We start from the raw sequence: 23,221 nt of genomic DNA, 5'->3' as shown, positions 1-23,221 counted from the left end.
CACAAACAAACTTTAATCTGCTTCCACTCTCCGATATAAATTAATACCTTTGTGATGCCTCAGCCAACTTAAAACAACCATGCAAACTTTGTATAACAAACTTTTGTAAAATTAATGCAGGGGATGAATAATCACAGGATAGTATGGGGAGTGTTATGGCTGCACAGAGAAGAAAATTTTCATGAAGTGAAAAACAAACAGATGCTAAACGAGAAAACAAATGTTCAACAAACCACATGCCTGTCATGAACACCGTGGCACTGCTACACAACATCTGGTGGTTTCCTAGCACATTATCAACACCACAACTCTGTGTTTACTGGACATATGAGGATAAATTAATCACACATAGTGGCCTGTTTGGAATACTGATCAAAACTGGAACACAGAAGCAAATATTGCCGAAAAACTATGATCATGTGGTTGGGACCATATGTACAGTATCTGCTTCAGTAAATTACCTTAATAAGTGCAATATGCTTTCTTGTGTCTTTTCAAACTGTTACCTATGTCAGTTTTCTGTCTCAGTTAAGCTGGTGTTTTTCTATGTCACTAGAAAATTCCATCAGATGCTGAGTGTAGTTTGAGGGACCAACTTCAATTTATGTAGAGTCTTGATTTAAACTTTTTGTATACACATAAAATAGAAACATGAATATGCATTTGTTGTTTTTGGTTCTGGAGACCTCCCCTATTGTGAATTTAAGACACTGTTCTGTAAAACAAAACATACAAGCCCATGTTTGAATGTGCCAGCAGCTTATTATAACCAACTGTAGTAATTAGTAATTATGACACAAACAAATGAGGAAGCTAGGAGATATATTAAAGTTAATATTGGAGGAAGCTGGGGTGAATGGATGGGTCAGAAAACACGACCTTCCACAGGAGATCAGTGTATGGGTTTGTGAGGGGCCCATTGGGCGATCCCCCTGTTAAAAATTAATAAATCGCCTACTGACTATGACAAAGGTCCTATAAACCTAATAATTATTTTAACCCAAAGTACAATCTTTTTTCTAAACCTAGGTAGTTTTTGCCCTTTAACCTAACCAAACCATGATGATTTCATAAATGTGATAACATATACATAATTGTTTCCACAATAACAACATACCAAAGAACAATACAGTGTAACAGTACAAGGGTCTTCCATTCCTACAGAGTAAACACCTTTGACTGTATGTACTGTGCAAATGTTTGACAAGTCTACCAGTCTGGACACATTTGGCTCCTATATTACTATCTTTAAACGAGGTATGTTACCAACATTACACAAGTGTCTAAAATGAAAAAAAAAAAAAAACAAACAAAAAAAAAACAAAAAAACAAATTGATTAATTCTAAAAGAAAATATAGAATTTATTTGCTCACTGATCATACAGTGTGTCCTTAGGACATAAAAAAACCTGCTAAGTCATCATACTGTGTCTGTGAATGAACACTGACTCAAGCTGAAGTCACAGTTTTTTGTGCCTAAACCTAACCAAACAACAATAATTATCATAACCCTGCATTTATTAATATTTTTGGTTCAGTACACCTGCTGGTATTTGAAGATAAGGACAAATAACATATTGTACAAGTATATTGGTTGGTTATAGGATTTTAAGGACAATTAGGCACACACATCAATCTGACTTGTACTAGGTCACAAATAGATTAAGACAACTTAATCAACCATTGGCATATGAATATCTTTGCTTTACTGATCTCTCCATGAAAATAACAGCAACAAAAACAATGTCATCCATCATGTTGTTGAAGTCTTCCAACAGCACTAGAGCAGTTACTATAATTAGCAGCAACTGTCTTTATAGATAGCGTTGGAACTTGTCAAAAATTGATTAATTCCTCACATGCACCCATAAAAGACCTTCATCACAGTTATCACATATAAGAACAACTATGATTCATAAATTTACAGCACTAATAATATAATTTATAACGTACTTGACCAATTTAAAAATAAAGGAAATAAATGAAAACACCAAGGGCAGAATAATAATTAAATTCAGGAACAATAATCAAGAGAAAGAGAAAGGTTACAGTTCAACTTTGATTATCATAATTTAAACTAGCAAGAATTTAATTATACAGCTTCTACTGCCACCACTACCAGTAATTATATAAAATATCTCTCACTACTGATAACAAACTTGTAAGCAAATATTGAAGCCCACACTTGGGATGTGGTTCAGATGCTCACCCAAACATCTGTTATCTCCTAGCCAGAATGCAGTGTCCTACTTGACAGATCCTCTATGTTAGCCACCAGACTAATGCAGCTAGTCCAGAACGCTACTGCCTGGTATTCACACCACTCGTTCAGTACAAGATTTTAGTGCTGGCCTATAAGGTACTGAAGGTAACGACTATGTTCAGTGCCTAAACTCTAATTTTCTTCAGCCTAATACCTTCTCTGCAACTAGACGCACTTCCCACTACCCAGTGTATGTGTATGAGGTATTTGACTGTTAGATCTGGTTCAGGTATAGGTAGTTTTAGTTATCCTCAGGGTTGCCAGATGAATTTGTGGTGCATAAGTTGATTAATAGTTAATGATTTTATAGACACATTTTTGCTACACAAATAGGTTTATATTTTTATACATTTTATTTAATGCTTTGCTATTTTTGTAAAATAGTCTGATCTCCTTGGAACTCAAACAGGTAACAAACAACTCATCTGAAATGTGACAGGGTGATCTTCTGAATTTGAAAAGTAACTAGCAATTACTATATGCCTAATAAATGATTTGGAACAAGTAGAGCAATGCAGACACACAAAATAACAAAAAAATTGACATACTCAAAGTGCATGTACCGGTACCTTAAATTTTTACTCATCTACTAAGTCACTGTTGCATGGTCTGAATGCAGCAGAGTTGTTTGGGTAGTTGAAAAGTTGAACTCTCTCCTCCTTAAAATAATGACTATTCACCATGACAACACTGATATGTCCTAGTGGGAAAACCAAGGAGCAGAATGCAATCTGTGTTCACTGTGAGAGCTATGACTAATGCAGTATATGACTAAAAAAATATGATAGATGCAACAGTTAAAAATAACACAAGGTAATATGGGCTAAAGATTTCACAAACTGACAGGGTTGTTGTCATTTTCAGCTCAATTTGTGGCAGTGACTTTGACCAGAACAACACATGCTGCCAAAAGCAGTTTTATTAATGATTATGCTGCCAGGTGCTAAGACATCTGCCATTCAGAACTTACTTTTCAACCCACACAGCATGCTCACTGAACAAAAACTCTCCTCCTACTTAAATAATCAGTGATGGAGGATGTTTCCTACTAATAGAAAACCAGTGCAACAACAAAATTCACCTGAAAAGGTGTCAAGTCACAAACACAGCGTTGCAAAACATTTCAAGACAACAGTACCTACATTGAGAAATTGCAACTGAGTCATTAGAAGGTTTGTTTAGTTTAAGAGGAGAAAATAGTCATAGGGGAAGGAAGTTCTATTAAAATGATAATGGAACAGGTCAAGTGAAGTCGTACATTACTGTTCACACTGCCTATTGGGTATGCCTATTGGGTATTTGAAAGCCTGTTCAACAATTTAAAATTCCAAAATTATATTATCATTACTTTGTCATTGTTTTGATTTGTTCACTATCTTACCATGATTGAATGGAATGTACAAAAGCATAAGCATAAAATATACTTTAAAGATACCAATTAGAACAGTATAGAAGGCCTCAGCTTTCTGTCTCTCTCAGCTTCTCCAAAGTTTCAGTAAAGAAATTAAATACTGCTGGAAATGGGACCACCCACTGATGTTCACTACTGCAGTTCAGCTTAAATTCTATTAAGCTAATGCTAATGTATGCATACAGGACTTTCCTCAAATAGAGTCAAGCATATTTATGAATAAGACTATTTTAAATTCAGTTTGGGGGTTGTCTACCCTCCCACACAAAGCCAGAGCTGTGGATTTCACCCCCCCATTACCTATTATTTTCAGGTTGTGAAGATGCCTCAAGGGCAGATAAACATCGTGAAGATCTCTTGCACTAATTAAGATCAAAGTTGCTATCCTAGCCAGAAGTTCCAAATTTGAGTGGGCTGATTTAGCTGGGGCTAAATCTCTGCATTCCCACCCCAAGGCAGTACAACAAACATCAATACTGCATTTTTAATGGAAATAAATGGGGGCATGTGCAATTTGTAAGCTCCACGATGTGTATTTGTTGCTTGAATAGAGATATAATTCGTATTGCAAGGTGTCAAGTTTAGTTTGTAAATGATCTTGATATATTTTATTATATTGAAATAATATCATTATGCTTATAGGCAACAGATGGTTGTTATCTCATTCAATCCCCAAATATGTCAGAACTGGGAAAAATCATTGCAGTGTTATGGTGTAGGTGTCTTTTTCTTTAAAGTTGCACTTCTCAACATGTGATACACATAATGTGACAGGTGTGTCTACCTACACCAAGAAAGGTTTCACTCTCAATTATGTAAGAACTGAAGATAAAAAGGAAGTGGCCTATGGCAGTTTATCCAAACAAAAACTGTACATTCACAGCCTTCTGTCACACTCTGAGAAACAAGGTGTGACTGTCTTGTTTGAATTAGAGTAGCTGTGCTTCTTTGCAGGGATCTCACACCTTAGCATGAAATTCAACTAAGGCAATGGTAAGGTTGTCTGAAATAAAAGGGTTAAAAGGGGACGTAAAAGAGTCTAGTCTTTTAGCCCAAACATACCTCTTCTGCTTTGGTCTGCTCGAAAGCAAACTCCATAGTAGGAACAGCCAGTTGGTTGGCAAAGAAACTCACATCTCCAGGCAATTGCAGTGAGCTAACGTTGGGTCCTGGGCAGTTTCCACCACGGATGCAACTCAGCAGCTGTCTCTAACCATGAGGAAAAAGAAGAAAACAACAGTGAGGTGAGTGATATTTGCTGTAGGAAAGAGAAGTTGATGGAGAGATTGGGGTTTAATGGAACAACAAGCTACCCAAGTTGTCCAAGTTCTCTTTTTAGACAACATTGCTTTTGTTTGTTTGTTTGTTTTTAAAGAAATGCTATATTTATAAATTATACTAGAGTCACAAAGGTGCTTAAAAATAAAATCAATCCAATTAAAAGTGCAAGATTGTGATACGGCAGAGGCAGGAACTTGCAACCAGACCCTGTGGCAACAAAAGCCCTTTAATTTAATTTAGGGAAAAATCTTGGTTTTGATTAAAAGAAAAATAAACATGTCTTACAAGTCAGCTAAAGTACGAGTATAAAACTAGACCACAACTTTCTCTAACCTTAACCAAGTGCTGTGAGTGCTTAAACAGAACAAGTGGATATTGTACAGCAGGGGTATTCAACTAAAATTTAAAGAGGTCCAGTTAGAGAAAATTTCTTGAAGCAAAGGTCCGGAAGATCATAATGTCTAACTAGTTAGTGTGATATGTATTTAAGTAGCCTAGTAGTTTTATCAACATCTGCATGTAATCAATACCTGACTGTCAAATCAAATGAATTCAGTAAAATTCAAAAACTTTTTGACAATATTTATTGTCATGTAACATATATGTATGGCTGTAGATATGTATAATGTTCTCTCATTAACTAAGTTCTCTCTCTTTCTCCATCTCACTCGCCTGTTTCTCTCCCTTTGTTTTCTACATGTATCGCCTTTTTTCTTTTTCTTTGTACCGTCTCTTCATGTGTAACTTGCCTCTGGCTCTGTTTACACTGTAGAGTCGTAATGTTTATCACATGGGATGCACAGACTTGATTGGCTGAGTGGTATCACGTGGGATGGCTCAACTCGCATGCCTGTTAGTGACCTATGTTGTACAGCATGATTTTTGGGGGGAAATATGGTCAGTGAGCATCATACAGTTACATTCAGGCATATGTATCTCTACACTACATTGGTTTTGTACTTGTAAATGAAAAAGGACTGGCTAAAATCACAATTTCAGCAATTAAAACATGTTACCTGTGGAGCTAATCATACTGATCATGGACAAGCCTAACCTGAGCTAGACACAGTGCTGAGAGGAATGGGTGAATTGTGGGTAACATTTGGCACATGGCTAATTGTACAATTAAAGCTTTTTGTCACAGTTCTCCATAGGTAGTATGTGGTTTGTCACTGGGGCCAGCTGCTTTCACTCGCTAGTGTTATTCCTGACTGAAAGCACAACAAGCCTGCTGCACAGAAATGATTGAAACCACAATGGGTAGAATAAGACAACAGAATGCAGTCAAACAGGTGGAGGTTTATCTCAACTGTCCATGTCCACTAAGCCCATGTGAAGTCACCATGTTCTTTTGTCACATTGGATTTAATTAGTTTCCTTTTATCAAGGTCTGTCATAAGGAAGAGAACTCTAGTGTCCAATTATCCCTGCCACTGTCACTGACACTGTTGTCAAACTTTGTTTTATTTTTCCAAAGGCTGCTGCTCTCTGAACATTAACTGCTGCTGTAACACGTCTCCACTGTAACTGAACGAAGGCCAGTAAATTACACCTTTAACCTCGCCTCAACCTGCCAGCATGTATGTCAGTGCCACAGTGAAATTTCTTTTTAATCTTCGACTTTTCCATTCACTCCCATAAAGAGTCTGGACAAAAACATTTACATGCTTATCAATATTTATGAAAGACGTTTCATTACTCAGTTATGGCTAATTGTGGGAATTAACTGGGTGGGAATAAATGCTTGTGCATGTGTGCACAATTCAAACGTTGACTGAGATTTATAATAGGGAACTTGCACATAGAAGATATAATATTGTTTGGCATAAGCCAAACAATATTATACAGCCAAAAAGTAGTGTGCAATTTATGGGACGAGCTGAACATACACTTGCAATGTTTAAACCCACACACAGGAAAATAAATTCATACACAGGCAAAGACATATATGAATGTATTACAGCACACTGTTTGCAAAGCATTCTCTCGGGTGCAATGCTATGTCACTACTAAGGTTAGAGAAAATAGAAATAGGTAAACCAATTTTTGCTAGACCACACCTATATGCATTTCCACCTGTATTTTTCAGTTCTATGCTTATTTTAATTATTTTGTGTCATTATAAATCCATGTTCATGGTATTACTTTAAAGATACTGTGGAACTAAAACTCACATCATCTCTCCTTCAACATGCTTGTAATGTGTGTGCCAAATTTCTTGATTTCTGATTTACATATGTCGTATCATAGTATCACTGTCATGTTTCATAAATGGAGAACAAAGATGACAGATGACTACAGACAAGGGGGTGTGATGGTAAGGGAACAGTAATTTAAGAGGCAAAATGAACACAGGCAGACATAAATGAACAGTAGGCAGACCACACTTGGAAGCTTATATAAGATGGACAACTACAATTGAGCATAGTGGTAAACTGACACAAAATGGCAGACAGCAGAAAAGTAGGTATGGCTTCTGAACATAAGATGGCATACAACAGGTGAGTATGACACTGACAATAATGACCAAGACTAGACAGGGCTGCGGGGAACAGCAATGCTCCACAGAAGACTAATCAGAGAGTTCCAGAGATCTCCTGGACAATGGCTGGCAAATAAAATAAGATTGTACCAAAATTGACCCAAGGGGTACACCATACTCAATATGAGAGTAGGAGGACATATAATTGTTAATAAAAACACAAACACTTTGTTAGACAAATAAGATGAGAACTTATTTAATGCTGTGCCAGATATGCTCAGTGTCTCACCAGAATCAGCAACAACCTGCATCAGCATTCTTTAAAAGTTTTAAAAGGGCTTTCTCTGTGCTGTGGTTTTGATGAAAGCCAGACTGATACTTCTCAAAAATAGTGTTCTTTCCCAGAACAGTAAGCAGCTGCTTAGATAGTATTTTTACTAATAAAAGATAGTGTTGAAACAGAATTTTTCTAGACTCTTAGTGGAGCACTAAGCAGCATGTTACTTTAAATACAAACCCAGTTGGGATAATATCAAGAGAGCTAGATGACATGCCCATATAGAATATGACATCCAATAAATCAGACAGTATAATGTAAGAGAAAAATATAAATGAATCACTTCTATTTAACTCCACTTTTAATGCAAAATGTGATAAAAGCCTTTCACAGTCAGTTGAACAGTTGACAAGGACAAAAGGTTATGGCAAACTGGTTCTGTGAAAAAACGTGTTATTTCCAACTATTTGTTATAGCTAGGTGAACTCTGGCAAGAGGGAGGAAATTACACAATGTAGTTCAAAGAGCAACAAAGACTTTGTTGGGAATAAGAGGGGATGAATAGGTCAGAAAACAATGGACTTTCTCACATGAAACCATTGATTCCTGTGTGAAACACTGACTATTCCACAACCCACATGTTTATTATTAACTATGATGTTGAAAGTCCTATAACTTTAAGTAAGTAGTAGTTTGTTTTCCTCTAAGCCTAATGAAATTGTTTTTGTGTCTAAACCTAACCGAATTATAGCCACAATATCTGTTTATGACAACAAAAGTCTGGTGAGCCTGGATCATATTCTCAGGCAGGGAAAGGCAACGCCTGCTGTCATTTAGGTCAGAGGATTGCTGGGTTGTCATGATAATAATAATAATAATAATACTACATTTTATTTGAATAGCAACTTAAAAAAAGAAGCTTTCTCAAAGCACTGTACATAAAAGGTTACATAATAAAAAACAACAATATTAAACAGAAAATTAAAAAATTCAACAAAAAGATATATCACAAAGAAAAGACAATACAATATAATGAAAACAATAAAAACTAATCACAAAAAGCATTTCTAAAAAAGAATGTTTTCAGAGAGGTTTTACACAGCTATGGAACTAGCATCCTTAATGGCAGCATGATGTCAGTAACATCTACAATGAATAAAAACGTGGGGAAAAAAGTGGGATATTTTACCATCATCTTTACCATTGCATTACATTTTACAGATAAAATGAACAATAAAAACAAAACATTTGCTTTGAAAGGAAAAAAAAATTAAATGTTTCTGTTTGTTTTTTTTTGATGTTGACTCTTTATGTTGACTCTTCATAACATACAATTTAGATGAAAGCTGTCCTAATTCATCAGATCTGTGGATGAAATCTGACTGAAGCTGAAGTTTAAATGCACACTGTGGTTTATCCATGAGTGAACAAATTTTCTGCATATTTTCCCTCCATATCTACATGCACTAACACATCCAGTTTTGGATTGTTGTGGTGAAGGAGCTCAACCTAAAAACCAAGTCTTTTATCAAGCACTGCATCTATTTTCCAGCTCTAACCTATAGTCATGAGATTTGGGTAGTGACCAAAAGAATGATATTGTGGATGTAGGTTGCTAAAATCGGTTTGAGATGACACCCTTTGCAATACATACTAAGGAAATCAGACATCCAGAAAAAAACACTGCTTTCAATTCCACCTTTTATCTTTCTCTCATTCTCCTTCTTTGTCCATATTTTTCACACCACTCCAGCATGCACATTTCACACACTGACTGAAAATTGTGTTGATTCCTGAGGGTGACCAATTGGGTGTGATGACAGGAACAAATCATACCATCTAGTTAAGCAAGTGAGGGAGGCTAATAGGCTGTAGATCCCAGTGACTGTAGCTGCTCTGAGTTGCTTTTGATTTAAACTACAAATTTCATTTTTTTAACAGTGGCCTAATATTTAAGGCTATTGTACAGCCACTATTGTGAATGTTTGGTTAGGGCTTGTCACAGTAAAACTATCTGCCTCTATACACAAAGGTCACTTTGTCTCTTTCCTGATGATGCTCTCCCTGGTCTTCACTTCAGCCACCTTCAGTTGTGGTTGTGGGGTCTCTCTAGGCTTTTAGTTTGGTTTAGTGGAATGCAGCTCAACTGGACTGAGATCAGGTGATTGACAAGTCAGTCAGGCATATCCCACCTCTTCACCCTGAAAAGCTCTTTGGTTGAGATGAAATGTGGTCCAATGATTTCAGGTGCATTTGACTGAATTTGAGCAGACACAACACTTCTATATAATTCTGCATTTATTCTGTTGTGCCAGTTCCATCAGCACAGCCCATAACAGAACCAGTACCATGTTTAACAGATGAGATACTATGCTCAGGGTCACAAGTTGTTCCCTTTTCTCAACATTTCCTTTACTACATAATCATTAGAAGATGATTTTTGTTTCATCAAAATTTATTTAATCAAATTTAGAACACTTTTTCTGAGATAATTATTATTATTTTTTTTTTTATTGAGCCACATTATTATCTTTATTTGCCTGGTAACTTCTTTAATCATATTAACAAACAAACCCACCTCAGTCTAAAAAGCAAATCTCAACCAGCCCTGAGCCACTGGGCTAACTTTAAAACGACACAAAGTTGCCTAAAAAACACCAGCTAATTGTCCAGTTAATTTTAAACATTTGAAACTTTGAGCACTATGTGTTGAAAGGACTTTGACTCTTACACAGTTATTTCTGCATTAATACAAATCTACTTAAATTAAATCTGAAACATGTAATATAGTATCCATTATCCTTGAGACTGTATTTCAAATGACAAAAAAGTCCAAATACTTCCAACCTGGACCGTATAAGCAATCATAATAATGTGGTAACATGTTTTCTGCTCCCCTCTTGTGCACTGGGGAAAAAAAAAAACATCTACTTGTTGAAAGCGCTTTGGTTATATGCAACTGTAATTTTGCAATGTACATAAAATAAGTTGTTTAATATCATCCATTCTATAGAGAAAAAAAATATTTCAGATATAACTTAACCTCTAACCCTTTTTCATCAACATAAGGTTTTAGAAAATATACTTTTGAAAGAATTATTAGAGCTATTACATGTACTCAAAACTAAAGGCTTCTGCAGCAGTAAAACTAAATACCACAACTAATGTTATATACAGTGTATATAACTGTATATAGAACTATATATATATGAGGTTTTTTTGGAGAGGGAATAAAGATGTGTTAAAAAAGGTTGCATTGGAAAGACAAGTGAAGAGGGAGAGAAAGAGTGACAGAGAGCAGAAAGAATGGGTAATTTCAGCCTGTAGTGCCATACCGAGAATCAATATTTAATTTCTTTGTCTGCTATGATAAGGAGGGAGTGGAATCATTTTAAGATCTTATGATCTTTACCACTCAATATCACTCAATCTGGTGCATCATATGTGCTACACAGAATAGTATGGTGGACCTGGACATGAAAGCTTGAAACTAGTTTAATCCTCTGGAGTCCTGTATTGAGGCTATTCTTGCTTGAAAGAGGCATTAGAGTTAAGGTTAACACTTTTTTTTAATTTTAAAAATGAAAACACATTATGAAAAACAAAGCCATGCATGCCCACAGGCCAAGGCAACAATACATCAATCAACTCCATGAAAAAAAAAAAACGATTTTCAAAATGATCCATTTTTTATTGTTCAAAACTAACACCTTCCTTTAATGTTCATGAATACCTTGGAATTAAATTCTTCCTGTCATTTTCCAGAAAGAAAACATGGCTCAAACACCGTAGACAGTCGGAGACGTACATCCGCATTACGACACTTCAAATAGGCAAAGGGTGGCCGAGAGCAGTGGTGTACCATAATCTGAATGCAATGAGCAACAACAACAAAGTGCCAAATGACAAAAACAACTTTGCATTATGTGTGTGATGATAATAATAATAATTCTGCTCCAGACTGTGGTCTCTAGAAAAACTATTTGCAGCTGTTCAAGTGAAAAGCATGTTCCAGCCATCCAGAAATGATTGCCTAGGATATTAAAGTGACAAAGAGATGGGGAGGCGGGAGGATGCAAGAGAAACACAGGCAGAAAAAGCGTGGGTCCAAATAGTCTGAAACTGCTCTTTCTTAATCACTTCAACATGAAAAGTCAGCTCAAAATGCTCAAATTTTGTGCTGTCAGATGCATTGTTAATGCTGCATGTGTAATAACTAAAAATAACTAAATAACTGTACAGTCTGTAAAGTCTTTTTGCCATTCAGTATTTTTGGCCTCTTAAGATTATTTTTGAAGGTTTCTAAAATGTATTTTGAAGGTACAGTCTCTACAATATATTGCCATTGATATTAACATTATTTATATTTATTTATTTATTTTTTGTCTAAACCATTTATAAGTTATGTTAACAGCAGCTCTGCCCAGTCTTGGGCCAAGTCAATGCTGGCTTATCTGGCAGCAGAGTTGCCTTCAAATAGCAATTTTAGAATTGCCATGACGTGAATAAAGAATCTCCACAGAAGTAAAGGTCAATGACATTAAGAATGGCACTGTTCTATTGAAGTACCCCACTAAACATAATAAATATTACTTACACACATTTTGTTTGAAAAAAACTGGGAGCGAGGTAAGTATAAGGATAAACTCTGCTGTGCCTCCTAATCTATACAGCCTGAGACTAAAACGAGAATGTACTGTTTTCTGGGCAGAACTGCCTCGTTTTATTGACAACGTATATAACTGGAAGTGGAACTGATTGTCTGCTGTAACAGAATTTCCAGCAGGTATCACTATTAACCAGACAAATAGCTACATTTTGTGAGTACTAATATGGAAGAGAATACTATTTCAGCTTTACATCAGTGCAATAACTAGAGAATTAGTGAAACATACAAGACAATATATTGTTAAACAGATCGAGATGTATGTACAGTATACATGTAAATATACAGTATGTTAATGAACATACTGTACTGTATATTTACATGCATATTTTTGTGTTCCATAGAATGACTTTTCCAACTCACAGTAAAATAAATCTTCAGTACTTTTCTCTCCAAAAAATAATCAGATGATTGCAGAGTGGGTTAAAAGTCAACCTTGCAGAAGATTGCCTACAGAGAAACACTGCACTTAGGGAATAGGCATTGATTAATCATAGCAAAGAGGAATTATGTATCTTCCAAGGCCACGGGTTATTCACAAATTAGGCTGTAATTGTCCTTTAACTCATTTAAAGGCTATGTATTAAGTAGGAATAAAGGTCAAGAAAATTTTGAGTACATGACTGCACCTGCTCTAAGTCTTAAATAACTTCTGCAGATCAGGTAAGGTACAAAATGCTGTTGGACAAACACATTACACCGCAGCAACTGACAAATGTCTCAACAACATATAATGAAAGGAAGCACATTTTCATATGTGCTTCCTTTCTTGTGCTCAGTTTCTGTGATAAAAATCTGTGATCAAATGGTCATGCTGACAGTCACATAAGGACCTTCAAAAGCCAGGGAGCTTTTGCTCATGTTTATGCAGATTCATGGAGCCTGGTGCAGTCACACAATGCCTTTCCTGACGATGCGAGAACTCTGGTAATTTGAACATATTGCAGACAGCATACTATTTCAAACATTATGCCAAGTGTGCTGTCAAAGCATCTTGGATGACTGCATGGCCATAAAGTCATAGACTCATTCTCGTGATTTATCGTCAGCTTCTTTTCCACTGGTTTTATGTGGAAACACACATAAATTAGACATATAAATTAGACGCCCTTGCATATTTCCTAATGTGGATGATGTTCATATTTACCATTTATAGTGTAATTTCAAAGCCAGCTTACTGTTATCCCTTCTTCATGTTTGAAAGCCTGTCATGGTGTCATAACTCAATTAAAATATCAGCCATTATTTTTCCAGTCAGTTTATACTCTAAGAGCGAGCACAAGAAGACAATTTGTTGCAGTGCAGTGTTGCAAATTATGCTTGAAACATATTTGAAAACATGCCTGGCATTGGAGAAACATTTTGGATGAAAATGTGTGAATTTATGCATGGTTGTTTGGAAAGATAGCCTAGGTAAGATTTTTTTTCAATTATTCATTTAAAGGGGGACACAGTACATCATTGAACTTTTCTGTAAATGTAAATGACTTAGCCAACCTATGTGTTTTTGGCACCTAAAAGCACCACAGAACTGTCATGGTATTTTCTTATCAAGTATCCAAATTATTGGCTATAGATGTGTTGTGAATGAAGGTCTGCACTTAAAATAGCTTATTATAAGATTTTGACCAGTGCAAAGAGTTTGAAAACTCTGATGCCAGGAACAGAAAGAAGCATTAGGATTTGGCCCTTTCTTTGAAGACACCCATGCACAAAGCATATGCAGCCAAACAAACTAACAACCATTGGCTCATCTTTCCATTCCAGACTTGTTATACTGTAGATCTACTGCCAACAGCACACAGTAACCGAAAAGAAGTTAAATGAATTACACTAAAATATGTTCATTTCTAAAAAGACAAATGAGACAACAAAAATTGATATTTCTATCCCAAAAAGGTATTAGAAAGAATCTGGTGGGCTGAACATAGCATTGCACCTCCAGCAGACTAATATGTGTGAAAAACAGTAAAGTTCAGTAAGTAAACGGTGGGAGTTTGAGTGGCTTAATGTGGCCCATATGATGCATACAAATATGTTTGGATCAACGCCCAGACCAATCTTTGGTCAGCTCACTGCATTTTAGATATACAGTATATTGCATGTGTGTGTTCTTTATATGTGGCCCTGTGATGGACTGGTGACCTGTCCAGGGTGTACCCCTGCCTTTTACCCAAATAGGGCTGGGATAGGCTCCGGCAGATCCCTGTGACACTAAATAGGAATAGGCCGGCATAGATAATGGATGAATGAATGTTCTCTACATGTCAATGAATGAAAACAAACAAACAAACAAACAAAAAAACAGCTAAATTAAGTGTATTTGTTTTAGGGGTGACTCAGGTGACATGAATACTGTTCCTGGATTTTCTCAAAGTCCTTGATTATGTTGAGAGACCTTAGCACTCTACATTTTAGATGGATAGATGGCTTTTAGATGACCGGTTGTTGTTCTGTTACTCAGTCTGATCCAGACTTTGAAAAACAAAACTGCCTACTATACTGCTGTTCTAATCAGCCTTGACTCACTTGAAAGGATTACAACTATACCCATTTATTCCTGAAAGGCTTCTGCATCAAAATACTATAAGCCTGCCAGACTCAATTCACATCACTATGGTAACGACAGGTGTAGAAAAGAAGGAAAGACAGAAAGTAGCAGAGAGAAGATCAAGTCAGACAGAAACACCACTACACCATCAAGCTACTGAAGTTGTAAAGAAACACTGATATTAAAATTTTCTTCAGCATGCATACCATGGATTAAAGTTGTCTCTTTTGTGGATACACACTATAGTATATCCCTAGAGACACTTATGTATTACAGGTAACACATTCACCTTTTATATATATAGAAATATTAATGCCAACAGTTTGGCTAGCAAGAATGTGCTTCACAGCTCATCAGTATGTGTTTCATTCACCAATATCAACCTATAGCATGCATGTTCATTCCACTGTTAAAGTGGCTGGAAAATCACTCTAATCAGTCAGTCAGCTGGACTGTGAAGGGGCCTAAATACTGGTTGCTATAAGCTTGGGTATTCACTTCATGTCCTACACCGATTAATCCATACCTGGACCAGACTGGCTCATGATGAAGTCCAGTATGGAGGTTTGATGATGACCACATGACTTAACAGAAAGTAGCAGCTTGGCCAGTGAGTTATACTGGTTAGTGCTTTAAAACCCATGTAGTTTTACACTTCATTTTGCTAATGATTAAGATAGAAATACATTTTTATATATTTCTTTAAAGTTCCAAGCATCAGAAGCTTCGTAGTTTTAAGGTTGACACCACTTTTATGAAAAATGTTTTATTCTTGTTTTATTGAATCTGTTTTGACTTTCTTTTATCTCCTGGTATGGGTTATATTGTGTTGCGTTAAAAACAAAAAAAAAAAAAACGCCTGCGGGACATTGTGAAGGTGTGTAGTTACACCGATGAATAACCTTGATGACTTGCATAAGGTTAGGTCCTTAAGGTCCTTGATCAAAATTGACTGATTTGAGCTACCCCTTGTGATGTGAATTTAGGCTGCTACCACCAGGACATAGATATGTCCTGCCACGGTGAAGAACAAACAGGTTTAAGAGGTCCTTTATTTCTGCCACTATTAATCTGGTGCATAGTTTGATAGAATTTTTGAATGGTGTGTATTTTTTTTGTCCATGTTTGTGTTTGCTGCTGGCTGTAAATCAAATTGCCATTCAGGGGATAATAAAGTTTACCTTGACCTTGAAAACAAATTAAATTCTGTTTACCACAAAATAGCTACAGATATCACAAAATAGATATCACAAAACATGGGAAACATAACTTCTGAAGATCTTCAGTGCTCAAATGAAGCATATAAGACACCTCTGTTTGTACATTTTGAGAGAAATTTTACATCGAACACAGACCATATTTACAATTTCAATATTTAATCAAACTCACAACCTTTTCTTAATATAACCTAAACTGTCTTAGTAGTAGTGCACCAGTCTCCACTGTTCAAGACCTGTGTTCTGCATCCATACAACGTCTAGGCAGTAACAGCTCATGGACTGGAAAAAATGCCAGTAAACATAACTCTGGCAGTATTTTCTTAATAACATCTTTGGCTAATTCATTTAGTAGTGTATAAATGTAATTTGTAGAAGACAGGGTTGTATAAGATGGCTGGATATTTACATTAAATTAGTCAGACAATATATTAATGAAAATACCCATGCTCTAAAATGCAAACAAATTTCTCTTTAAATTAGAAATAACAAGGTTTAACCTTGATGACAAATGTCCATATGAACAACACAGGAGGCAGCTCGGAATCATGTCACAATGACTAAAGGCCTACTGAGTAGGGAACGCACCTTAGCACCTTAACCACAATATGGGTCCTTGTGGTTAAATCACACCACCCTGGTACATCCTCGTTCTCTCTCTCTCTCTCTCTCTCTCTCTCTCTCTCTCTCTCCCACACACACGCAGAAAAACAGACATACTTGTGGAAACAAACAGGCAACTACATAAGTCCATGACCGTTTCTTGGAGAGAGGGCATATAAAGGATTTGCCCATTTGGTATTTTTTTTTTAGTTTAACAATGAGCTGTCTGCTGGTGTCCATTTGTTTTCAAATGGAGCTGTCTGCTGCAAGCCACCCACACTCTGGCTGGAGACTAGAGACACATACATCTCTGGAACAATACCCAATTAAAGCACAGGCTCTTCTCCATTTATTTTGTATTCTTTGAGCCACCACAGCTCCTCTTGTCTCTCTACCTTTTGCCTTTTCTCTGTCCATCTAGCCCCATTCCCCCTTCCCCCCTTCTGGTGTAAATCCCCTACAAAAGGAGTTTCTAGTTGTATTATAATTGGTTCCCAAGCACCCATTCCAAAACTATCAATGCGGCAGCATCTCAGTTTGGAAGACAGGTCTGAACAAAATAAGATAAGTAGGAAGTATTATGGCCATTGTGCAAACATGACTAATGACATGCTTAGGTCTGTTTCTAAATATTGTGAGGTGGGGAGCATACCTGGGGCAACTCGGAGACTCTTGAGATGATGAATAGGGTGATAGAGCATGCCAGAGATACAGCTGCCCCAGAATGGACAATTAGGTACAACAAGATGGGATGAGAAGTGAGTGTAAATAAAAACTAAACACAGAGGAGGGATTCTTGCAGAAATCTTTGGTTAGTCCAGTAGTACTCTGTGGTGCTGTAATGATACATTTGACCCTTTTGATTTGTTAACATACCAAAACACTGTCCTGGTTGGGACCATAAAGGCACTGTACATAATACTAAAGTGGCTACTTGGGAATATTTGTTCAGAGAGCTTCCTATAAGGATGGCAGAATATTATTTTATATTTTTATTATTTATTCTATATCTAAAATTAAATCATCTAACTTAGTAACTTACAAGTACTTCAAACAAATGTTTATTTCTAACACAAATAACTGTATACATCAATAAATTACTCAGAGAAGTTGGTTCTACAGTCAGACAACCATTCTTTGGTTCCACACAAAAATCTTTTAATGCAGCTAAACAGCAATGTGTGTGCGCTCAGAACGACCACTGTAAAATTTACGTGTGGGTGAATGTGATGTCTGTGGAAGTGGACATCATATATGGAGTAATACAGAAGCAATAACACATTGGGTGCAAGATTTGAATTGAAAAAGTGTCTAGTTGAGTGAAAATGTGTCCTCAGGCAATCAAGAGAAAGGCAATCAAATTTAAGTGCATACCAGCTCCTGTAAATCTTGTCTTTTGTACAGCAGCACTAATGTCCCCTGGGTATTTATGACTAGTGAAAATGACATCTGAATGTTTATAATGTTTATATAAACCAGATCCCTAAAGGAAGGCAGCATTGCAGCTACAGCTATAGGCATATACAGCTTAACATGAAGTAAGATAGAATGAATGAATTTGATAGAAAAAGCAGAGTAGAAGCAGTGTTTCTAGTGTGCACCACATTTCCTTTTTCTGTGAAAGATATTTCATTAAGGGACATCAAAAGTAGAAGTTACTTTCTCTCTGTCTCTCTTTTCCCTACCTCTTTTTATATGGCTTTGGCAGAGGCTGTCTGTACCTTCATTACAGCTGAATGTCACAGGTAGACTGGACCATCCCTACTAATTGGATAGTTTACGGTAGGGCAGGGGAATAAAGGGACATTGTGCTGTACTGTCTGTCCGCCCATGACCTCTTGTACCTGCCTAGATTTCCGGCAGCAACATGAATCCTCCCTGAGGATGGATGACTAACCTGAAGACACAAATACAAATACTGCATAACTGAGGAGACAAAGAGAGAAGGTAGAAAAGAAATGAGAGGGAGATTTAATGAGGAAAATGAGAGTGTAGGGAGTGCTTGCTGCTGACGATAGGGGAGATTAAAAGGTGATAGAAAGAGAGAGAGCAAGGTGGGAGAGCGGAATCCAGCGCTTAAAGGTAGAGGGGAAGAGACATAAAAAGAAGGTGGAGGTGGAGGAAGGAAATGAGAGAGACCGATGATTGTGTGTGTGTGTGTGTTTAAGGCAAAAGTTTTCAAAGTTTAAAGAGATGATAAAGTTGGGAGGAAGATGTCTGCAAGGTCTGAACATATCTGTAAAACACCCCCAGGTTGGAATAAAGAGACAGTTTGGGAGGCTGAATCATAGAGTTGTTATACTTAATCAGTAGAATGGCCATAACAGATTGTGTGTGAATATGAAGTGTGGGTGGATGGGGTGAGAGTGAACTAAAGTTTTATTTAGATCATACTGAGAGTGTTATCCTCCCCCCTTCACAGAAAAGGCGACATACTTGAAAAAACAGTCAAAGTAGTCAGAGGGAAAAAAAACAGAACATAAAGAGAATGTTGAAAATAAACAGAGTAAAGTGGAGTACAATGGGTACATGGATGGAGAATAACTAAACATGGAATAGGTGGGTGTTACAAATAAAGGGGTTAGGATGGCTGGGAAAATCTCACCAAGAATATTAGTCAGCTAACATAAAACAGAACATGATTCACTTATTTAAAAAGATATACCTGTACATCTCCAGTGACAGAAATTCAAATAGTCTTGAGTAGGATTTCTGAGGAGCAGTGCTATGTAAAAAGTACTTCTGAAAATACCTGAAACATGTCATTAGTCCAGTATATTTATGAGCAATTCTCATAAAATTAATGAAACTCAGGAAGAGTTAACCTGATAAAATGTTGCAATTTTTAAATGTTTTCTTTTGAAAACTTTTAAGAAGGAAGCTGGGCCCCCAGAGACCCAAACACAGCATTAAGGTTTAGTCTCAGGCACTACATCACACCATCAGATTAGACCATGCAAAACAATTATCAATCATATAGATCTGGAGTCATCAAAGTAATACCCCCACTGATATAAAAATACTCTCACATCTCAGCTCTACAGGACAGGTGGTTAAGTTCAGAGCATGCCATTAGCACATCAGTAGTAGTCACCCACAATGAGGTGTTGTGCATAGAAATGAAAGCGCCAAAGCAGCAGTTTTAGAACAATTAATGAGTTGCAATGATGTTAACTGGCAGAGTAGTGCCTATAGTGATATTTTCAATGGTGATAGTAATACAAGGTGACATCCATGTTTATGCTATGCATCTGAAGCAACTGGCATTGATTTTAGTTTCAACAGCAGTGCAAGTACAAGAAGCAGTAGTAATATTTACCCTCTGTATGTCTGAGGTGAGTTGCAGCAGAGTGGGAGAAGCTGTGGCTCTGAGAGTCTCTGTCCCTCTGACTGGAAAGTTCAAACTGACATAAGCCACTGCACTGCTTTGGAGGACAACACTATTATCCTGGAGGGAACACACACACACACACACACACACACACACAATAAAATTTTCACTCTGAATCATATTCAGAATTGTGTAATTGTCATCAATCCACTTGTCACCACCATCATTAAAGTCTACAAAAAGTTTCCTCCTTAGTTTCTAAAATTACATAGGATAATTGTCCTTGGCACCATTAGAATAAAACCTACATTTTAACAGAATTTGAGCATGTAAGAAAAAAAATGTCCAAACTTTCTTGTAGTGAGCTGAATTTATTTTAATTCTGTAATATGTACTGTTTGTATATTGTTTATATTGTTTGTATATGTACTGATTAAACCAAGGAGCCTTCTGAGATTTAGTCTTAAGGTATTTATTGTTCTGAAACTGATAACCCAGAACTAGTGACCTATGAATGCAACAGCAGGAGGCGATCAACAAGACACTGCATTTCAGCTTCTCTTTGATGATGAACAGACTCTGCAGAGGTAACCCAGATGTTCTCACTAAGAAAGCCCTTTGTAATTGACAGACTCCGCACTGGTCACAACCAGCCATAAATACCTTTAAACCATTCCTTTAGCAGCTAAACATGTGTTCCCAGATATGAAACTTATGTGATGACTTATTATTTGTTCCTGTTATATTTTTACTTCTATTGCTAGATATGTAACATCGTATCTCCTCTTTGCACCTTTGCTGCCTGGCAGACGATGGCGCATAGAAACATTTGGCTACATTTCTCCCCCATCCTGGAGATGGTGAGGAGGGATCTGTTGGAGGGTCCCATCAGCCACAACGGCCTATTTTATACCCCACTTCCACATATCTAAATATTTCATAAACCATCCATCCATCCATTTTCTATAGCTGCTTTTTTTCCTGAACCAAGGTCACGGGGATCTGCTGGAGCCTATCCCAGCTCTCTTTTGAGTGGAAGTTTCATAAACCAGACATTATAAATATATTTATGTTCGCTCAGTATGGTAGACTATACACACAGTACTCCACATGTATACATGGGCTACATGTTACAAGTGCCTATTTTCATTTACTGTGTTTTTACATCAGTTAAAATCATTCCACAAGGTGCTTCCTTTGACCAGCAAGCTAACATTCAGTCACACACATGCTCCTGTGCCTGCTGACCTTTCCCCACTCATAGGACCCAATGTTTCCCAGCACTGAGCCTCCCCATGAGCAAAACACAGTAGTACGGTCTGGCACCCATCCTCGTTTGGCCTGCTCTGTTAGCGCCGCAATGAGCTGATTCATGATGGCTGAGGCCCCGCCGCCCTGTTCGCTGTCATGACGACTGCCAACCAGCACATAGCGATCTGAAAGCAAATCATTGAGAAGAAAAAGTAAAGCTATGTCAGCCATTGTGTCAGAGCATTAACAGGCTAATATTTAATGGGAAACAAAACACACAATTCTGCCCATGAAAGAAGTGAATTCTTATATATGAATGAATTTTTTCACAAATTGCATAACAATGAAAACATAAATAAATAAATGTTTTGTTTAAATAAGGTAATTGTTATGTTGCATTATCATCTATTTTATTTTAGCACACTGGTCTAAATAGATTAGATATTTTATTTGGCCTATTCCTCAATTGCTTACATGGACAGTATGTTAGGTCACCACAATAGGGGGAGTGGCATTGAGAGAACCTGAACTTTTCCTGGTGGATTGCTACACAAACTGGACCCATGGCTCAGTGTAAAAAAAACACAAAACATCAGGCAGGCAGAGAGAAGGGGAAAGAGGGAGTGCATCAGGGAGGGAGATAGATGTGGCTCTGACATGATGATCACCCCAGTCAAGCAGGCTGGTTGCCCTGTGTGGCTGTCATCACCATCATCTCGATTCCCCAGCCTAATTATGGACAGTTCTGGCTCCAACCATCTGCTTACTATTCATGTGTGGTACTGACTGGATTACACATTTCTAAATTAACACAAATAGAAATGTGTGATTAAAAAACTCAGGGAAAAGAAGTAAAAAAAAAAAATCTAAAATAGTTATACATCTAGCAGTAGATGTACCCCTATATGTTGGGTTTCATATCAGTTATTTCATAAGTTATATTTCAAACAGCTAACTTTAACCGATAATTTAAAACCAGCAAAGCAACATTTCCACATATTGTAAAATTAATGGTGAACTAAAATGTATAACACATCTCAGTAAAAAACATCATGAAATAGAAATCAAGTATAGTGTCTAAGTGTGGTTTTCCAAGGAAAAACACGCACCCACATTCACTATACAGAAACACACAAACATGAAATGCTCCAGGCTCCTTTGTAATGCCTCACATTTTCTTCAAAGACAGTGTGTTGAGTGTAGATGCATAAAGCAGCTTCCTGCAGGCGAAGAGAAGAACAGAGTGAACCTCATCACTCCAACACAGAGCACTGATGACTCTGAGAAAAAGAGATGTTTGGAGAAGCCTCCTGGCTTAGCCTAAAATTCTGACAACATATTATTGCGCTTTGAGGAGCTTCCAAGTTAAATCACATAAACAGCCTTTATAGTAAAATTCTTCAAATCACTTTGATGTGAAAGCACAATTTTCTTATTTTTTGTAAATTCAACTTAATTAACTTAAATTGTCTACACTGGTATGTATTGTTCAGGTGGGATTAACACACTAAAGGTTAAATGCCCTTTCAGTATAAGCTATAAACTATTCTGCCTTTACCATGAAATATCCCATGAAAAAAGACCCTACTAAGAACTAGTGGGCATGTCTTCAACGCCTGGCCTATAATATTGAATATTTCATTGTTGCCCATGTTGTCTGTGAAGATTTTGTCATCCAGGTGAAGTTACCTACAAGCTAAGTCATGGCAACTCGACTTCTGGTTTTTAGGTCAAAACTTTTCACCACTAATGAAGTGGCTTCTTCAGTCTGAGGGAAAGCTGGCAGGAACCTCAAATTTATCTTTCAGGTTTCACTCCAACCCAAACCTAAATAGGCTCATTAGGTGAGCTACGTAACTGGGGTGAGGGTCATTAGATCCACACTCCT

At 36.9% G+C, this 23,221-nt stretch overlaps 1 protein-coding gene across 1 annotated transcript in view; it reads right to left on the bottom strand.

Annotated features, from left to right (window-relative positions):
• Positions 1 to 23,221, bottom strand: part of naaladl2 (N-acetylated alpha-linked acidic dipeptidase like 2) — a 425,480-nt gene that overhangs the window by 129,559 nt on the left and 272,700 nt on the right. Inside the window, exons 10-12 of the mRNA XM_026305607.1 lie at positions 21,331 to 21,518; positions 20,071 to 20,199; positions 4,737 to 4,883 (exon numbers count right to left, since the gene is read on the bottom strand). Of these exons, the coding sequence (XP_026161392.1) occupies positions 4,737 to 4,883; positions 20,071 to 20,199; positions 21,331 to 21,518 (464 nt within the window). The remainder of the gene's footprint in view (positions 1 to 4,736; positions 4,884 to 20,070; positions 20,200 to 21,330; positions 21,519 to 23,221) is intronic.

This window comes from Mastacembelus armatus, chromosome 4 (assembly GCF_900324485.2).
Source record: "Mastacembelus armatus chromosome 4, fMasArm1.2, whole genome shotgun sequence".
In the NCBI taxonomy this organism is placed as follows: Eukaryota; Metazoa; Chordata; class Actinopteri; order Synbranchiformes; family Mastacembelidae; genus Mastacembelus; species Mastacembelus armatus.
This window is presented reverse-complemented; position numbering and strand designations above follow the sequence as displayed.